This window comes from Mauremys mutica, chromosome 12 (genome assembly GCF_020497125.1).
Source record: "Mauremys mutica isolate MM-2020 ecotype Southern chromosome 12, ASM2049712v1, whole genome shotgun sequence".
NCBI lineage: Eukaryota > Metazoa > Chordata > Testudines > Geoemydidae > Mauremys > Mauremys mutica.
In genome coordinates this window covers 58,667,117-58,682,161 of record NC_059083.1, presented here as the reverse complement: position 1 = coordinate 58,682,161, position 15,045 = coordinate 58,667,117, and the positions used below count along the sequence as shown (strand labels likewise).

The following is a 15,045-nucleotide window of genomic DNA, read 5'->3' as shown; positions in this document are numbered from 1 at the left end:
CAAGAGAAGGAATTAACCAAGTCCAAAGAAAAGAAAAGAATTTATTAAAAGAACAAAAAGAAAGTACACTATCTCTGTAATACCAGGATGGAACAATACACAGAGTCTAACCTATAAACCTGGAGAGAATTCCCCCTCCCCCTTTCTTTCTCAGTAAAAGCAAAGTAACAGCAATAGAAATAAAGAGATTCCTTCAGCCAAACACACAATTGCAAATGTAGAAATAAACTTATAATACTAGTACGCCTTTCTAATACTCACTAGACTGAATAGATGAAAAGTACTGCAGAAACCTGGGAGGACTTGATTAAGATGTCTGGACTCCCTTAACTCCCAAGAGAGACTCTACTCAAAACAAAGAACACAGAAAAAAAAACTTCCCTCCACAGAGATTTGAAATTATCCTGTCCCTGATTGGTCCTCTGGTCAGGTGTTCCTCAGGTACTGCTTGTTAACCCTTTACAGGTAAAAGAGACCTTAACCCTTAACTAGCTGTTTATGACAGTAAGTTTATGGAGGGGTGGTATGATGGGACTGTCTATGATGGCACGTAGCCGATCTGCGACTGCTAGCAGCAAATATGCCCCAACAGCCTTTGACTGGACACTAGATGGGGAGGTCTCTGAGTTACTACAGCAAATTCTTTCTCACGTGCCTGCCTGGTGAGTCTTGCCCACACGCTCAGGGCCTAACTGATCACCATATTTGGGGTTGGGAAGGAATTTTCTCCTCAGTCAGATTGGCAGAAACCCAGGGGGATTTTCACCTTCCTCTGCAGCGTGGGGCCCAGGTCACTTGCAGGTTTAAACTGGTGTAAATAGTGTATTCTCTGTAACTTGAAGTCTTTACATCATGATTTGAGGACTTCAGTAACTCAGCCAGAGGTTCGGGGTCTATTACAGGAGTGGGAGGGTGAGGTTCTGTGGCCTGCAGTGTGCAGGAGATCAGACTAAATGATCATGCTGGTCCCTTCTGGCACTAGAGTCTATGAGTCTAGTGAGTGGCCAAGGGGGAGGGGCAATTCAGTTGCAACCTGTGACGCCTCGTGATGATTAATTTTGTATTTTCTCTGTCAGGGCTGCACCGAGAATCCAGCCCTGGACAGACTCCTGGGAGGGGGACAGGCACAGACCCTGCAAAGGCACAGCTGAGATGTGAGAGGCAGGGAGTTCATCTGCATGAGTCTCCCTTCCCCTGGGCAGCTGCAGCAGCCCCTGCTGCAGGGCTCGCCTGCGGGCAGGAGGCTGGGGTGACTTGGCTTCGCTGTTGCACACTGTGAAATCCATGTTTTCTCACATCAGATGTTCACAGTGTTGTGGCCACTGGGTCCTTAGCACCCATTTCAGGGAGCTCCATAACCAAGGACAAGCTATAAAAATGCTCAGTCCAGCTGCAAAGCCCACCCCATCTCACCGTGTCTGGCCAGGCCTGTTTGGAGTGAGAGCCTGACCCCCGTCATTAGTGTGCCTCTGCCATTAGTCGGGGTGGGGGGAGTGCTGCCTTCCCTGAATACTGATTGTTTAGTTCTGAGTCCTATAAAGCATATGGCATAGGGGAAAGCAGCTGGTGTTCATCTCCCCAGCTCTGAGAAACGTAGCCTGTGTACATAAACAAATGGGAGGTGCGTATTACTTGCTGTCCAAGCTCATGATTTTCTTACAAGATGTCAGGAGCCCCCACTGAAAAGGGCTGCATGGCTGATGAATATGATTTCTACATGGATCTACAGTGAAGCTTGAGAACAGGATGCACAGTTTGACTTTAATCAGGGCAGGAGACACAGGTGACACACGGGAATTCTGAAAAGGAAAATCGTCTCATTAAGGGCTGCTACAGCTCTTCACAAAACAGGAAATGACAGAACTTGCTTTTCCCCCTGTGCACAGGACTCCAAAGAATATTTTAAATTCCTGTTTGCTTCTTTCAGGTTCCTGGGCATCTGTAGAGACACATCAGAGGTGGGGAGGAATCTAGTATTCATATCTGTGTTTATTCAAAGTTATCAGGGTGGCGGGAGGGTGTAACGGAGAGGCAAAGCAGGCAGGTTGTATACTCAAAAGAAATGCAATAACAGCAGCATCACATCCTTCTCCTATCTCAGCTTGTAAATACTTTCTCAGAGAAGGAAAGAATGTTAAAATGAGAAGTCTGATTGTAAGATCTAGCTATGGAACAATCCTGAGCAAAGCATCCACTGCTGCCTGCTGGCAGAACCGTCAGGGCCACAAATGGAAATCAGTAACTCACATATAGCTAAGTTAGAGCCGATCAGGATGTTTGTGTCAGAAAATGCTGATTCATCAAACCTGAAACTGCTTGGGCGAAGGGCCAGTCTGATGAATTTCTTGTTCCAATATTTTTTGAAATTGTCAGTATGTTGCATTTCAGTATTTTTAAATGAAAAGCTCTATTTCCCCCTCCTATAGTCTCCATTGGCATCCCATGTCACCAAAGTCAGACTAGGCCCATACACAACCAACCCTGCCAACCCACAGCCAGCTGAGACAGAAGGGTGCACTTAGAATAGGTGGTGGCTGCTGTATCTCACACACTGCTAGATGAGAACTGGAAGTAAACAGGAAGCTTTTTAACGGTACAAGTTAGGAGGTTTAATCCCACCAGAAACTGGTGGGTAAGTGCACAACCGGACCAGGATGTAGGTAGTCAGGCCTAGTGGTCAGAACAGGCGTAAAGTCTAGTGGGTGGAGCAGGCACCCAGCTTAGGGAATGAAGCTGAAGATCAGCACTAGAGTCAACTGCCAGTTACCAGAGCCAGGTTTCAGCCAGAGTCACCACCAGGAATCGCAGCTGAGGGTCAGAGCCTGGGTCAGATACCAAATGCCAGAGCCAAAGGTCAAGCAAGAGTCAGGGTCAGAAGTTGGAGGCTGGAGTTGGAGCCAGGACTGGTCACTGAGGATTGGAGGTGAGGCATAATGGTAGGAGGAGAGGCAAGGTTCAAGCATGGAGCAGGAGCACGGTGGGAACAGTAGCGAAAGCAGCGTGAGGCAGGAGCGGAGCAGGTATCAGGAACAGGGCCGGGTGCAGGAAGCAGGCATAAGCAGGGTCCAATGCAGCCACAACTGGAAATCACCTTGTTACTCGGACAAACTTTCTGTTCCTTCTTCTGGCTTAAATAGCATGGTTGGAGCAATCGGTGGAGCCGGGCGATCCTCCAATCAGAGCTCCTGTGGGTGGCACTTTGGCCGGGGCTATAATCCTAGTAGCTTCTCAGCTCACTCCATTTAAGTAGCCATTGCATGGTGGCCAGGATGTGGCAGCTGTCTAGGGGCTCGCAGGCTTGGGCTCAGGACCTGGGACATCACAGTATGTAGTTGGCATGGTTAAGCCATGCCTCTGCTGCTGCCGCCATCTGCACCCAGAGCAGGTAAAGCATGGGAAGACGCAGCAAAAACTTCCCACAAAGGGATCCCCACAGATGTGCCTCTGGCCTGGAGAGGATACTCCATGACGGCAAAGGGACTTGAACCTTCATGCCCATTTCACTGTTAGCCTTGCTGCTGAAACTGCCCACACTGCAAGCTGAAGGTGTGGCTGAGAGCATGTGGGCATCAGGCCACTTTGAGGATAGTGTAGGAAGCTCAGTTCCCACAGGCCACCTCTCATCTGCCATCTGATGGAAATTTGCAGTGCTGTAGCCACAGCTCGAAAGCTTCTCCCTCTCACCAACAGAAGCTGGTCCGATAAAAGCTATTACCTCGCCCACCATGTCTCTCTGTTCAATGGAATTCACTTCCAGTGTTCCTATTTATTTGGTCAATTTTGTAACAGGGGACTCAGAGGTGTTATTTTTAAAGTTACCTTACCTGAAGGATAACCCAGTGCCCCTCCTTTGCAGCCATGTCTAGAGCTTGCTCTGCTACTACCTCTTGACCTTGTCCAAGGGAAACATTGTGGAAATTCCTGTTGTTAAATGTGTAACCAAGTTTCTTCCCTATAAGGAGAAAGGAAACCTTTCAGCACTCTTTACCAAAACAGCTCATGCAGCATTGCTGATCTCAAACAGTAATAACAAGGCAGAGCTCATGCTTATCAAAACTCCTTCACAAAACAGCTACCACATTTCTTATAATTATCTTATTTCTAACGCACTCCTTGCCTAGGCATTGAAAACAGCATTGGCTGCTTCCTAATTATTTCCAATTGCAGCACGACATCAACACAGAGGTATAGGGCCACAAAGTGCCTTTGTTTAAAGAACATTATTCCCCCATAACCTTGTGTAGAGATGCATTTTTATATTATATGAAATTAAAGTCATTTCCAGCTGATTAAACAGACTTTAAACCAGATGTCATTCAGTGGTGAAATTTATCCTGCCAATCCACACCATAGTTAGCAAGGCATTTAGAAATACAGTCACTCTGGAAAAGGAAACTGTTCTGGTGCCTTGTGCCCTTATTTCATTTCCTTCTCTAGTTCCCTCATAACAGCCAGTCCTTCCTGGCAGTGCTCAGGAGGAAGGAATCCTGCTATCTACTGGCTGTGTCTTTGTACCACTCCCCCATCTCAACAGGACAGAAATATATTTCCTAAAGGAGCGCTAGCCACCAAATCCCACAGCAGTTTGCAATACCAATATGGCTTAGATCTAACCAAAGAACTTACTACTGGCAATTTACAGAAGAGAAAACAGAATGCATCACAGTGAACTCCTGACATGGAGGAGACATAACATTCCTTCAAACTCCACTGAAGAATCGCATTGTTTACTTTGTCCCTCACATGGCAGAAATCCCATTAGGCTCTGTTTCTACCCAAACTGTCAGATCTGGCTGTGGGAGTGGTTCTCGCTGACTGTGATGCAAAGTTTACATCATCTGTGACAGAGATGGCAATTTCCTGCAGTATCTTTGGGAGACCTCACTGCGTTAAGTTTATGTATCATTGTGGGTCAAGGATTGTATGTAATCCCATGGAGGAGGGTGACCACAGCTCCTCCAGGAACTAAGCATCATGGGAGGTGATTAAGCAGATTCACACACCTCCAGAGAAGTACCCCCACATGGAAAGGTTCACATGAACTAGTTCAAACTGCATTCTCTGGAGACCAACAAACAAAGAAAAGACTTTTGGATAAATAGCCTGAATTTAAACTAACTCAGCACCTGCTTTCAGATCCAGCAAATGGACAGAACCTTCTGTCCAAGAGGGTGGGTCGGGGGTCCAGTTCTTCCTTGGAAGGTTTGGAAGGACTTTAACTTATTGAATCCCCATCAGACTGATGAGTGTCCTCTGGCAAGCTTTTAGTATGTGTATAGGGACTTTTATTGTGTTTTATGTATTTTCTCTGTAATGCGTTCGTCTCAAGAATAAATGTGCTTGTTTACAAAGGGCTGTATGGGAACCTGTAACTGCTGCCAATTACAGCTGTTCATAGCCATCAGGGAGAGAAGAGCACACATACTGGCCTGGTTAGACAGTCTGGCTTGCTGGAGATATCACAATGCAGGCACGGAACTGTGCAGCCTGGAAAAACCCATCAGGAAGGAGAGAGACATGGGCCTCCACCCACAAGAGGGGATGGCTGGGGGTGGGAGCCAGGAGCCTGAAAGAGGTGCCCTTGGTGGACCACAGGTGCAGCTGCCCTGAACTGTGACTAGTCCACTAGCTTTTGGATTACCATATGATAGCAATAACTTATAACCAAGGCCCTGAAGGATGTGGTTATTTGAGGCCCTGATGGGGCCTGTGGTAATTTCTATAGGCTGGGGAGCTACAGAGAGGAAGGATGGTCTAATGGTTAGCATGCTAGCCTATGAGTGGGGCGACTTGGGTTCAAGTTCCTGATCTGCCATAGGCTTTCTGTGTGACCTGGGGGAAATCTCCTATATCCCGCATGGACAGGAACGCCATGAGAGTGAGGCGCCTAGGCACTGTTGGAAATCTCAAAAGGCACCAGTCTGGCAGAAGGGTTACATAGGAATATCTCAGAGACAATCTCTGCCTTAAAGACTCTCAGTCTGAGCAGGCAACAGAGGCACAGCTGCAGATGTAGCTAAAGCAGGTACTGGTGCACTGGGGGGAAGGAAGGTAAAACTGGGTCCTATTGGGGCCATCCCTCCTTCCAGAACCCGCTGGACTTAGAGTTGTATAGGGACATCTCCCTCCCCCACCACATGGCCTTGGAGAAAGAAAAAAAAAAAAGAACAACAACAACAGAGAGGATCCAGATAGAGACTGAAGCAGGCAGGGCTGCTGCAGAAACAGCTGAAGTCAGGCCCAATTCTCAACATTTTTTACTAGCTTTTCTCTGCGTAGTGCTGATTGGCTGTTTTCTCCAATCCTCCCTCACATTTTCTTCACCCCAGCCTCCCTCCACACCTGGCCATCTGACCCCCTGCTCCCCACCCATCCCCTTCCCTTGGCTGTCCCAGCGCTCTTTCCTTTCCTTTCAAGTCAGCTCAGCTGATGTAAACACCCACACACGGAAAAAAACCATGGCACCAACATGACGTTTGCCACCATCCCAACATTCCCTCTGCTGGTGTGTGCTACCTCATCCCCCATTCTGTGTCCGTCTGGTCTGTGGAGACAGTCCGCTCTGTGGGGCAAGGACCATCTACTGCTTTGTGTCTATGTCGCGCGTAGCACAATGGGGCCGTGTTCTCGGCTGGTCCTTCGGTGCTACCATAGGATTCATAATCATAAGTAACATTATTACTTCCACTTTACAGGTGGGGAGCTCAGGCACAGGCAGCCTGGGCAATTTGCCCAGCGTCACTCAGGAAGTCTGCAGTAAAGCAAGGAACTGAGCCCCACCTCCTGAGCCACAGGCCAGCCCCATCACTACAATGCCAGCCTTCCTTTCCAGCAGGCTTTAGAATCTCCCAGATCAGAGAGAAGAGGAGAATGTGCACTCGGGATCCTGTGGCTAGGGAACTGGGAAAGCATCTGAACTTAGAGTTAGAAACTTGTTGAGTAGAGAGTGGTGGTACTAGGACAGGACTCAGGAAAGGAGGGCACCTGGAAGGAGTTCTCTTCCATTTGCAAATATCTAGCCTGAATTTCAGAGAGATTTTAGTCTGCATGGAGGACACACAAAATATTGAATAGAGAGATTGAACCAAAGTCCCAATGGACCAGGTTTAAGACTGGTGTAACTGCACGGAAATAATGGCTTTGTTTTGTTTAATTTTTTCCACTTTTTTTCCATGCATAAACTTTGATGGCTGACGAAAGCCAGGTTCTCAATTACATGAGTCCTTTGCAATTCCAATTAAACCACTCATGTCGTAGGTCACAGTGCCTGACTCCCAGTGCAAGAACAGAACATAATGAAGACAATTTCACCTGCAGAACTACAATTTCTCATTTTCCAGCTACTGCCTTATCTTTTGAGGAAAATCACATAAAGGACAGGGCTCTCTTTGGGGTATGGCAAGCTCCACTTTCATGTAATTCAGTATTAATGGGACTTGATGACAGAAAAGGAATGGAATAAAATGTACAGAAATCTGTAGGGCATATGAGTGCAGACTCCTGGTCGCCATGCAATACACCACGGGTAGGTCTACACCAGGGATGTAACTTCTACCTCGAAGAGACATACCCATGCTAGCTCTGATTGGGCTAGTGTGCTAAAAATAGAAGTGATACTATTGAGGCATGAGCAGAATGAACAGTGGTCACAGCACCATGGCTATACCTCTATTCTTAGCACACATGCTCTGAGGGAGGTAGTATGGGTATGTCTCCTGGAGCTGGGAATCACACCCCCAGCTCGAAGTGCAGACATGCCCAGAGGGCCCTTTCCTCTCCCAGTGCAATGAGAGCAGAGGCTCATCATGTGCCTCATGCTGCATTCCAGGCAGCCATTTTCTTTCTGCATCTTATTAACATTCTTGACATTTATTTGACTTTAGTGCTGGTGAGAGGGGCTGGCAGACAGCCCTGGAAACTAAAGTCACTCTCTTCATACACAAAAAAAGGTGCATCACAGACAGAAGCAGAGGGAGCCCACTCCCCGCACACGAGTCTTAGCTCTGGCACTAAGGGATCACCTCTAGGGAGATAGGCTAGTTCAATTTCACTGTATTTGTGATGCCTGGATTTTCTGCTGAGGCTATCAGCTGTGTTGGTGTTTGGTGTGGACAGTGACCCACTAAGGATGGAATGGAAACCCATTGGCTTTGCACATACAGACCACTAAATAGCTGATGGGTTTTTTGAATATTCCACCTCGCACTCCTAGGAGCCAAAGCCTCCCTGAACTGGTGAGGCCTGAAGTCAGGGTTAGAGAAGGGGAAAGCATATTGGATGAACATGACTGGGCTCCTGAGAAGAGCTGGAGCAGCGGCCAATGAACAAAGGATGTAGCCATACTTACAGGATGGGGAGAGGGGGTACTCTATCCTGGGAAGCAGTGAATCTGGAAAAGATTTGGGTTCATGGTGGATAATCAGCTTCTATGAGCTTCCATGTGATGCTGTGGCCAAAGGGGCTAATGTGATCCTGGGATGCATAAACAGAGGAACCACAAGTAAGAGCAGAGAGGTTCTTTTAGCTCTGTATTTGTCACTGGTGTGACCACTGCTGGAATCCTGTGTCCTGTTCAACTGCCCACAATTCAGAATGTTGATAAATCGGAAAGGGTTCAGAGATGAGCCACGAGAATGATTAAAGGATTAGAAAACCTACCTTATTGTGACAGACTCAAAGATCTCAATCTATTTTGCTTAACAAAGAGAAGGTTAAGGGGTGACTTGATCACGGACTATAATTACTTACATGGGGAACAAGTAATTAACCATTGGAACAATTCACCAAGGGTTGTGGTAAATTCCCATCATTGATGATTTTAAAATCAAGATTGGATGTTTTTCTAAAAATCTCTGCTCTAGGAATTTTTCCGGGGTCGGTCTCTGGCCTGTGTCATACAGGAGATCAGACTAGATGATCACAGTGGTCCCTTCTGGCCTTGGAATCTATGGATCTGTGAGATGCAGTGTGACAAAAGGAGCCTCTTTGCCAACGGCAGTCAAGAAGGAACTGGCTACAATGATCTGGGGGTGCAAAGAAAAGTCCTGCAGGGAGCTGGGCTCTGGCTCTACCTCATTATCACTACCTTCAAGGGGAAAGAAACCGTAAGGATTAGGGGTGTTCCTGAAGCTCACACTATGGAGCTTAGCCCTTCAATGACAATCCTGATTAGCTAGCAGCTTTGATGTAGAACATGTATTGACAACAGCAATTCAGTATGTCCCTGAAAGCAGTGCTTTACCGAACGCAGCACCCTTCTAGAAACCCCTTCTGCTTTGTGGTCAGCAGATCGCACTGGCCAAGGTGCTAGCACAACAGAGTGAGGGAGAGGTCAAATACTGGAAATTCTGCTAGTCTCTGGGGGGAAATGTTATAGGAAAGTGGTTGCTATTTGTAGCTAGCTGATAGCATACCAAAAACCTCTGATGTGGGTTATAAGTTGTATGAGAGACAAACTCAGAAACTACAGCCGTGTGAAGAGTGTTGGTATTCTAGGCAATACACAGAAGAGAGACGTTTAACTTAAGCTTTAGGTGAAAATTCACAAAACTCTGTAAAGCACACTCTGGGCATTATCTATTTTTAACAGGTTGCTCTATTATCCATGGGGAGCCAAGAGCAAACCCAGGAGATTCATGCCAGGATAATGACATAGAAGATAACAAACCATGATGCTGTGGATTGTTCAGAGACTTGATTTATTTACCTTGTTTCTCCACATCCTTCAGAGGGTCGACCCCTGGGGACAGGATAAAGAACATTGGGGTTGCAGGTCCTGACTCCTCAAATGATGTTGCAAAATCCAGAGATCTTCCTACCACATATTTACTTCCCAGCTTTTCTTCAACAAAATCTCTGCCAGAAAAACATTGCAAGACTGTTAATATTCAGAAAAGCCAGAAATACCCAGGGCAGACAGTATATTCCTAAACTGATGCACAATCTATTAAGTGTATTTATTGTATCTTGCAAACTCAGAGAAATAAGAAACCTCATGATAAACTGAATGCAAAATACAGAATCCTAATCAGGACTTGTAGCTTACCATTAGGAATTGCTATTTCAGTAGATGTATTTTTGAAGCCCGTGTGTGACATATACAAACAAAAAGAATGAGAAAAAAGACGAGATAACCAGCCATAGCAGAGGCTTTTTGGGGGTGTTGTGGTGAGAAGAGATATGCTGGGGGGTTCTGGTGACTGCCTGGATCACAAACCAATTTGAGACTGGATGTGAACACACCACTGATTAACTGTCAGGATTAGTTAATCAGAAGCCCCCCACCTGAGACAAAAGGGGGTTGTGAACCCACTCAGGAGTTCAGGTGGAGTGCAGGAAGGAGTTTTGTATTTTGTGGGGTGGAAGGTAGGTAGAACAGACAGAAACTGAGGACACATAAAACAGAGAAAGACTAAGAGGTAAAAAAGCAAGAAAGCCAAGAAGTAGCTGAGCACATTGTGACCCTGGGAAAAACTAGAGCCTTTGGGTCTGTTGGCTAAGAAGGCTTGGGGCTGTACATTGAGAAACTGCTCCTTTTGTTCCTAATTCCTTCTGCTCCTGGGTTCAGAGAAGCAGGACTTCATAAATTCCTTGTAAATAAACAAGATGACATCAAAGAAATTACCAGCCTCCATCAATTTCTACTTCCACCTGGAACGTCTCCAGGGTTCCAAAATCTGATTAGCTGCTTTTATCAAAACAATATAGGACATACAGAATGGCAGAACAGGAAGTCAAATAGAATCCCTATTTTCTGGAGTCCTTTACAAAGTTAATATTTTCAGCTGCCACTTATTTTCTCCCCTATCTCAGGTCAATGCCATTAACCAGCCTCTTGAAACTACAGCTGTTTCCTCCTCAAACTCTGTGAAGAACTCTGGGGTTCCCCAGTAATAATTATACTTTGCACTTCCCTCTCAGGGCAATGGGCAGTCCACAGTGATGAAGAAGGACAAGCTTCTGTTTCAAACCAATGGGGCTCATTTCAGTAATGATGAAGGGCAGGATGCAAAGACATGCATATGATAGCAGATGGCAACACAAAGCTGGAGACATCAGGAGAGCATCACACACACATACACAATTTGTATGTGACACTGTTGCTTTCTAAGCCAGGCTGACATACACCCAATGGGCTAGTCTTTTAGATCCTGGTTGTAGAAGAAACTGCATCTTATTAGTCCATGCCCCTTGTCGGGGTACAGTTCCCATTTCTGACATATGAGGCTAATTTTAGGAGGAAACACCCAGAAAAAGTGCTTGAAAGGAACATGATCACGTAGCATCTAAGGCCTGGTCTACACTAAGAAGGGGGGGTCGAACTAGGGTACGCAAATTCAGTTACGTGAATAGCGTAGCTGAATTCGAAGTACCCTAGTTCGACCTACTCACTCCGCGGCTCCTCCGTCGACTCCGCCACCGCCGTTTGCAGTGGTGGAGTACCGGAGTCAACCGCAGTTCTTCCGGAGTTCGAACTATCGCTTCTAGATCAGACGCGATAGTTCGAACTCCGAGAAGTCGAACTCACCGCGTCGACCCGGAAGGTAAGTGTAAACCTACCCTAAGCCATTTAAATGAGGTCATTCCTTGCCTCAATGTTGCCTGCAGTAGTTACCTAGAGAATGGGACAATTGAACTTAGCCTGTCTAGAAGTGATGTTCTTCACTCCTGGTAGGAATTCCCCATGTTCAGACTTCTAAAGCCATTGGTTTCAGCTAGTCCGTCTCTTCCCCGCCTTGTAATGGAAGGCAGGGTCCTCCCACTATCCCAGCTGCCTTGCCAAGTCAGTAGTGAAATTGCTCCCATATGTGCAAATAACATTGGATAATAAATTAAAGAGGGAAGAGAAGGTACAGAAATCTGGACTCTGTGGGGAGGAAGGCAAGTAGTGATCTGTTATGATGTTTACTTTCAGACAACAGTTAAAATAATCTCCATTTCTTTTCTGAAGACATGTGTCATAGAGATTCCCACTCCTGAAGGCTAAAAGCTCCTCTAAAATGCCTACAGTGGGACAACAAAGAGAGACCTCTTACCTTACTGTATGAGTTCTTTGAGATGCCTTTGTCCACATGGATCTCACCATAGGTCTGTGGCTCTGTATATGTGAGCCTGGGATCTGCTGGTGATCATAGAATATCAGGATTGGAAGGTCATCTAGTCCAACACCCTACTCAAAGCAGGACCCATCCCCAGACAGATTTTTGCCCCAGATCCCTAAATGGCCCCCTCAAGGATTGAACTGACAACCCTGGGTTTAGCAGGCCAATGCTCAAACCACTGAGTTATTCCTCCCTCCCTGTAGACCATCCTGTCCCCTACCATGAGGATATAAAGAATGGAACAGCCCCAACATCACTTAGTTTCTTCATTAATATAGAATATTCAGCTAAGGACTCCATATCCTTGGAGGCTAGGAGGATGGGCTGTGAGATCTGTGTGGACACAAGCATCTTGAAGAATTCCAGTTACTGTAAGGTAAGTAACCTTTGCTTCTAAAAGCATTTGTTCACACGTCTCCCACTATAGGTGGGTGATTAGCAGTTACCCCTCAAGAAGATGGGTGATTGGAGTTCTGTCTCAATAATGACTATAGAAGCAGCCCTGCCACACTGGGCATCTGATCTAGAAGCTGCCACAAGGGAGTAGCAGTTGGTAAACGTATGAAGAGAAACCTAAGTAGCTGCCCCACAAGTCTCAGAAATAAGGGCTTCCCTGAAACAAGCTATAGCTGTTGACTGAGCCCAAATAGAGTGTGCCCTAACTCAGGAGGGAATAGGTAGTTTATTTAATGGAGTGGGAAAGCTTAATGCAGTTTGTAACCCACTTAGAGAGTCTTTCAGAGAAACAGCTTGCCCTTTAGACTTATCACCAAAAGCCATAAAGAGTCTGGCTGATTTACGAAATCGCTTTGTTCTGGAAAGATAAAAGGTCATAGCTCTAAGAAAATCTAGTGTGGGGAGTTTAACCTCTGCAGAGAATAATGAGGTTTAGGGAAAAACACCGGTAAGTATATAAATATTCAAAACCATTTTTGGTAAAAACACTGGATGTGTCCTGAGAGTAACCCTGTCTTTATGAAACACAGTGCATGGATGGCTTGCCCTCAAAGCCTGAAATTTGCTCACCAGGTGAGCTGAGGTGATGGCTGTTTTAACAGAGCAGTGATATAATGAATGTAATGACATGGGTTCAAAGAGAGGGCCCATCAAAGGCAGGACCACCGCATTCAAGTCCCAGGTAGGGAATGTAACCTACGTTCAGCTGTCACAGGGTGACTCACTCCTTTAAGAGGAGGTGGAGCCACCCTCACCTGTGGCTTAATTAGCTACTTCCCAGCCTGAGGGGGAAGGAACAAGGGAGGGTCAGGTGAGAGATTAATGGACCCCCAAGCCTCATAAAAGAGCTGAGAGAGATCTGTCTGGGGTGTGGAACCACAAGGTGTGAGCAGGCCATATGGAAGGTCTGAGTCAGGGTCAGCAGAAAGCCAGGCACTCCACAGAAACCAGCCTGGGGCCCAGTGCTCTAACCCAGAAAAGAAGGCAGAGAAACTTTTTCATTTGTTGGGACTCTTTAGTTTGACTTGTGCCACCTTGGAAGGGGTTAAGTCTGTGACTTGACTGGAGGGCTAAGCCACGTCTCTAGCCCTGTTTGTGGAGTTACTAGGGACTCTTAAAGAAGGAAACTGAGGAAGAACGTATCTGTGACTCCACACTTGGCCAGCAGGGATTGTTGCAGGGCAGGCATGTCCTACGACACCAGCCCATTAAAAATCCCTGGGATAGGGGGAAAAAAAATCAAATGACCTTCAACAGATGACATCTGATAGAGCTAGTCAGGAGAGGACTCCAAGGATGACAAGTAGTCCAGGATAGCTGGAACTGAACAGCCGAAAGGCTGAATGTGTCTCTGAATAGATCACATCAAGAAACTCTTCCACGTAGCTTTATATATCCTAGTAGAGAGGCTTATCTGCTCTCTATCAAAACCTTGTGTCCATGCAGCTTAGTCAGCCAGCCTCCATATGGTCACATACAGAGTTGCCAGGACTGGGTGCCACAGTAGAATTTGGCTCTGCAAAATTATTTCCGGTAGGTTCGTAAGTGGAAGAGGTGGTCTGATGGACAGGTGCGTCACGCTGCAGTACCAGAATTGGTGCACCCAGGCTGGAACCATCATCATCCCCTGGGCTTATCCTGATGTATCTTTCTGAGGACATTGGGAATTAGCAGAATGGGAGGAAAGGCATAAAGCAGGTTCTCTTCACACCAAATTAGGAATGCATCTGCCATAGACTCTCAGCTTACTCTTCCTTAGGAGCAGAACACTGGACACTTCATGTTCCCATCACTAGCAAACAGGTTTATCGAGGGAACTCCCCATTTTAGGAATACCTGATCTAGAAGTGAATCTTTCAGATACCAGGCACGAGTGATGGAGCTCTTTCTGCGTAGTCGATCTACAAATCGGTCTGGATACCTGGAAGATGGAGAACTATTAGGCTGATCTGATGTAGGATGCACCAGTCCCAATGTATCCTGCTTCCTGATAGAAGAGGGATGATCTCACTCTCCCCTGCCTGTTTCTATAGTGCATAGCTGTTGCACTGACCATCAGGATTTGAGTCGTGGTGCCATGAAGGAGAGACAGAAAGATCTTGCAAGCTAGATACATGTACTAGAGTTCAGGGCCATTCATGTATAACAGAGACTCTGCTCAGGGCCACAGGCCCAGTAGCTGGAGACAGTCCAAGTGTGCACCTCAGCTCAGTGTGGACGTATCCACCACCAGAGTCTTTGATGGGATAGGTGATATTTTGAGGGTCTGTCCACCAAAGCAGAAATATCTTCACTTTCAGAGGCACTTCGACAGGTACATCCTTAGTGTGTTTGATTTGCTGATAAAATTATTTTAATCAGCCTGGAAGAGAGTGGAGGCATAACTGTGCCTATGGAGTCACATAAGTACAAAGCCTCCACACATGACCACTTAGCCCCAGGAGTAGCATCTGTTGTTGCCACCGCGCTGACTGAAACTGGTTTTAAA

The 15,045-nt window shown here is 46.4% G+C and overlaps 1 protein-coding gene across 1 annotated transcript in view; it reads right to left on the bottom strand.

The window, feature by feature from the left end:
* The window catches only part of DNAH9 (dynein axonemal heavy chain 9), a 385,294-nt gene that overhangs the window by 50,326 nt on the left and 319,923 nt on the right, over positions 1–15,045 (bottom strand). The window contains exons 61-62 of the mRNA XM_044984418.1: positions 9,707–9,855; positions 3,825–3,952 (exon numbers count right to left, since the gene is read on the bottom strand). Coding sequence (XP_044840353.1) covers positions 3,825–3,952; positions 9,707–9,855 — 277 coding nt within the window. The remainder of the gene's footprint in view (positions 1–3,824; positions 3,953–9,706; positions 9,856–15,045) is intronic.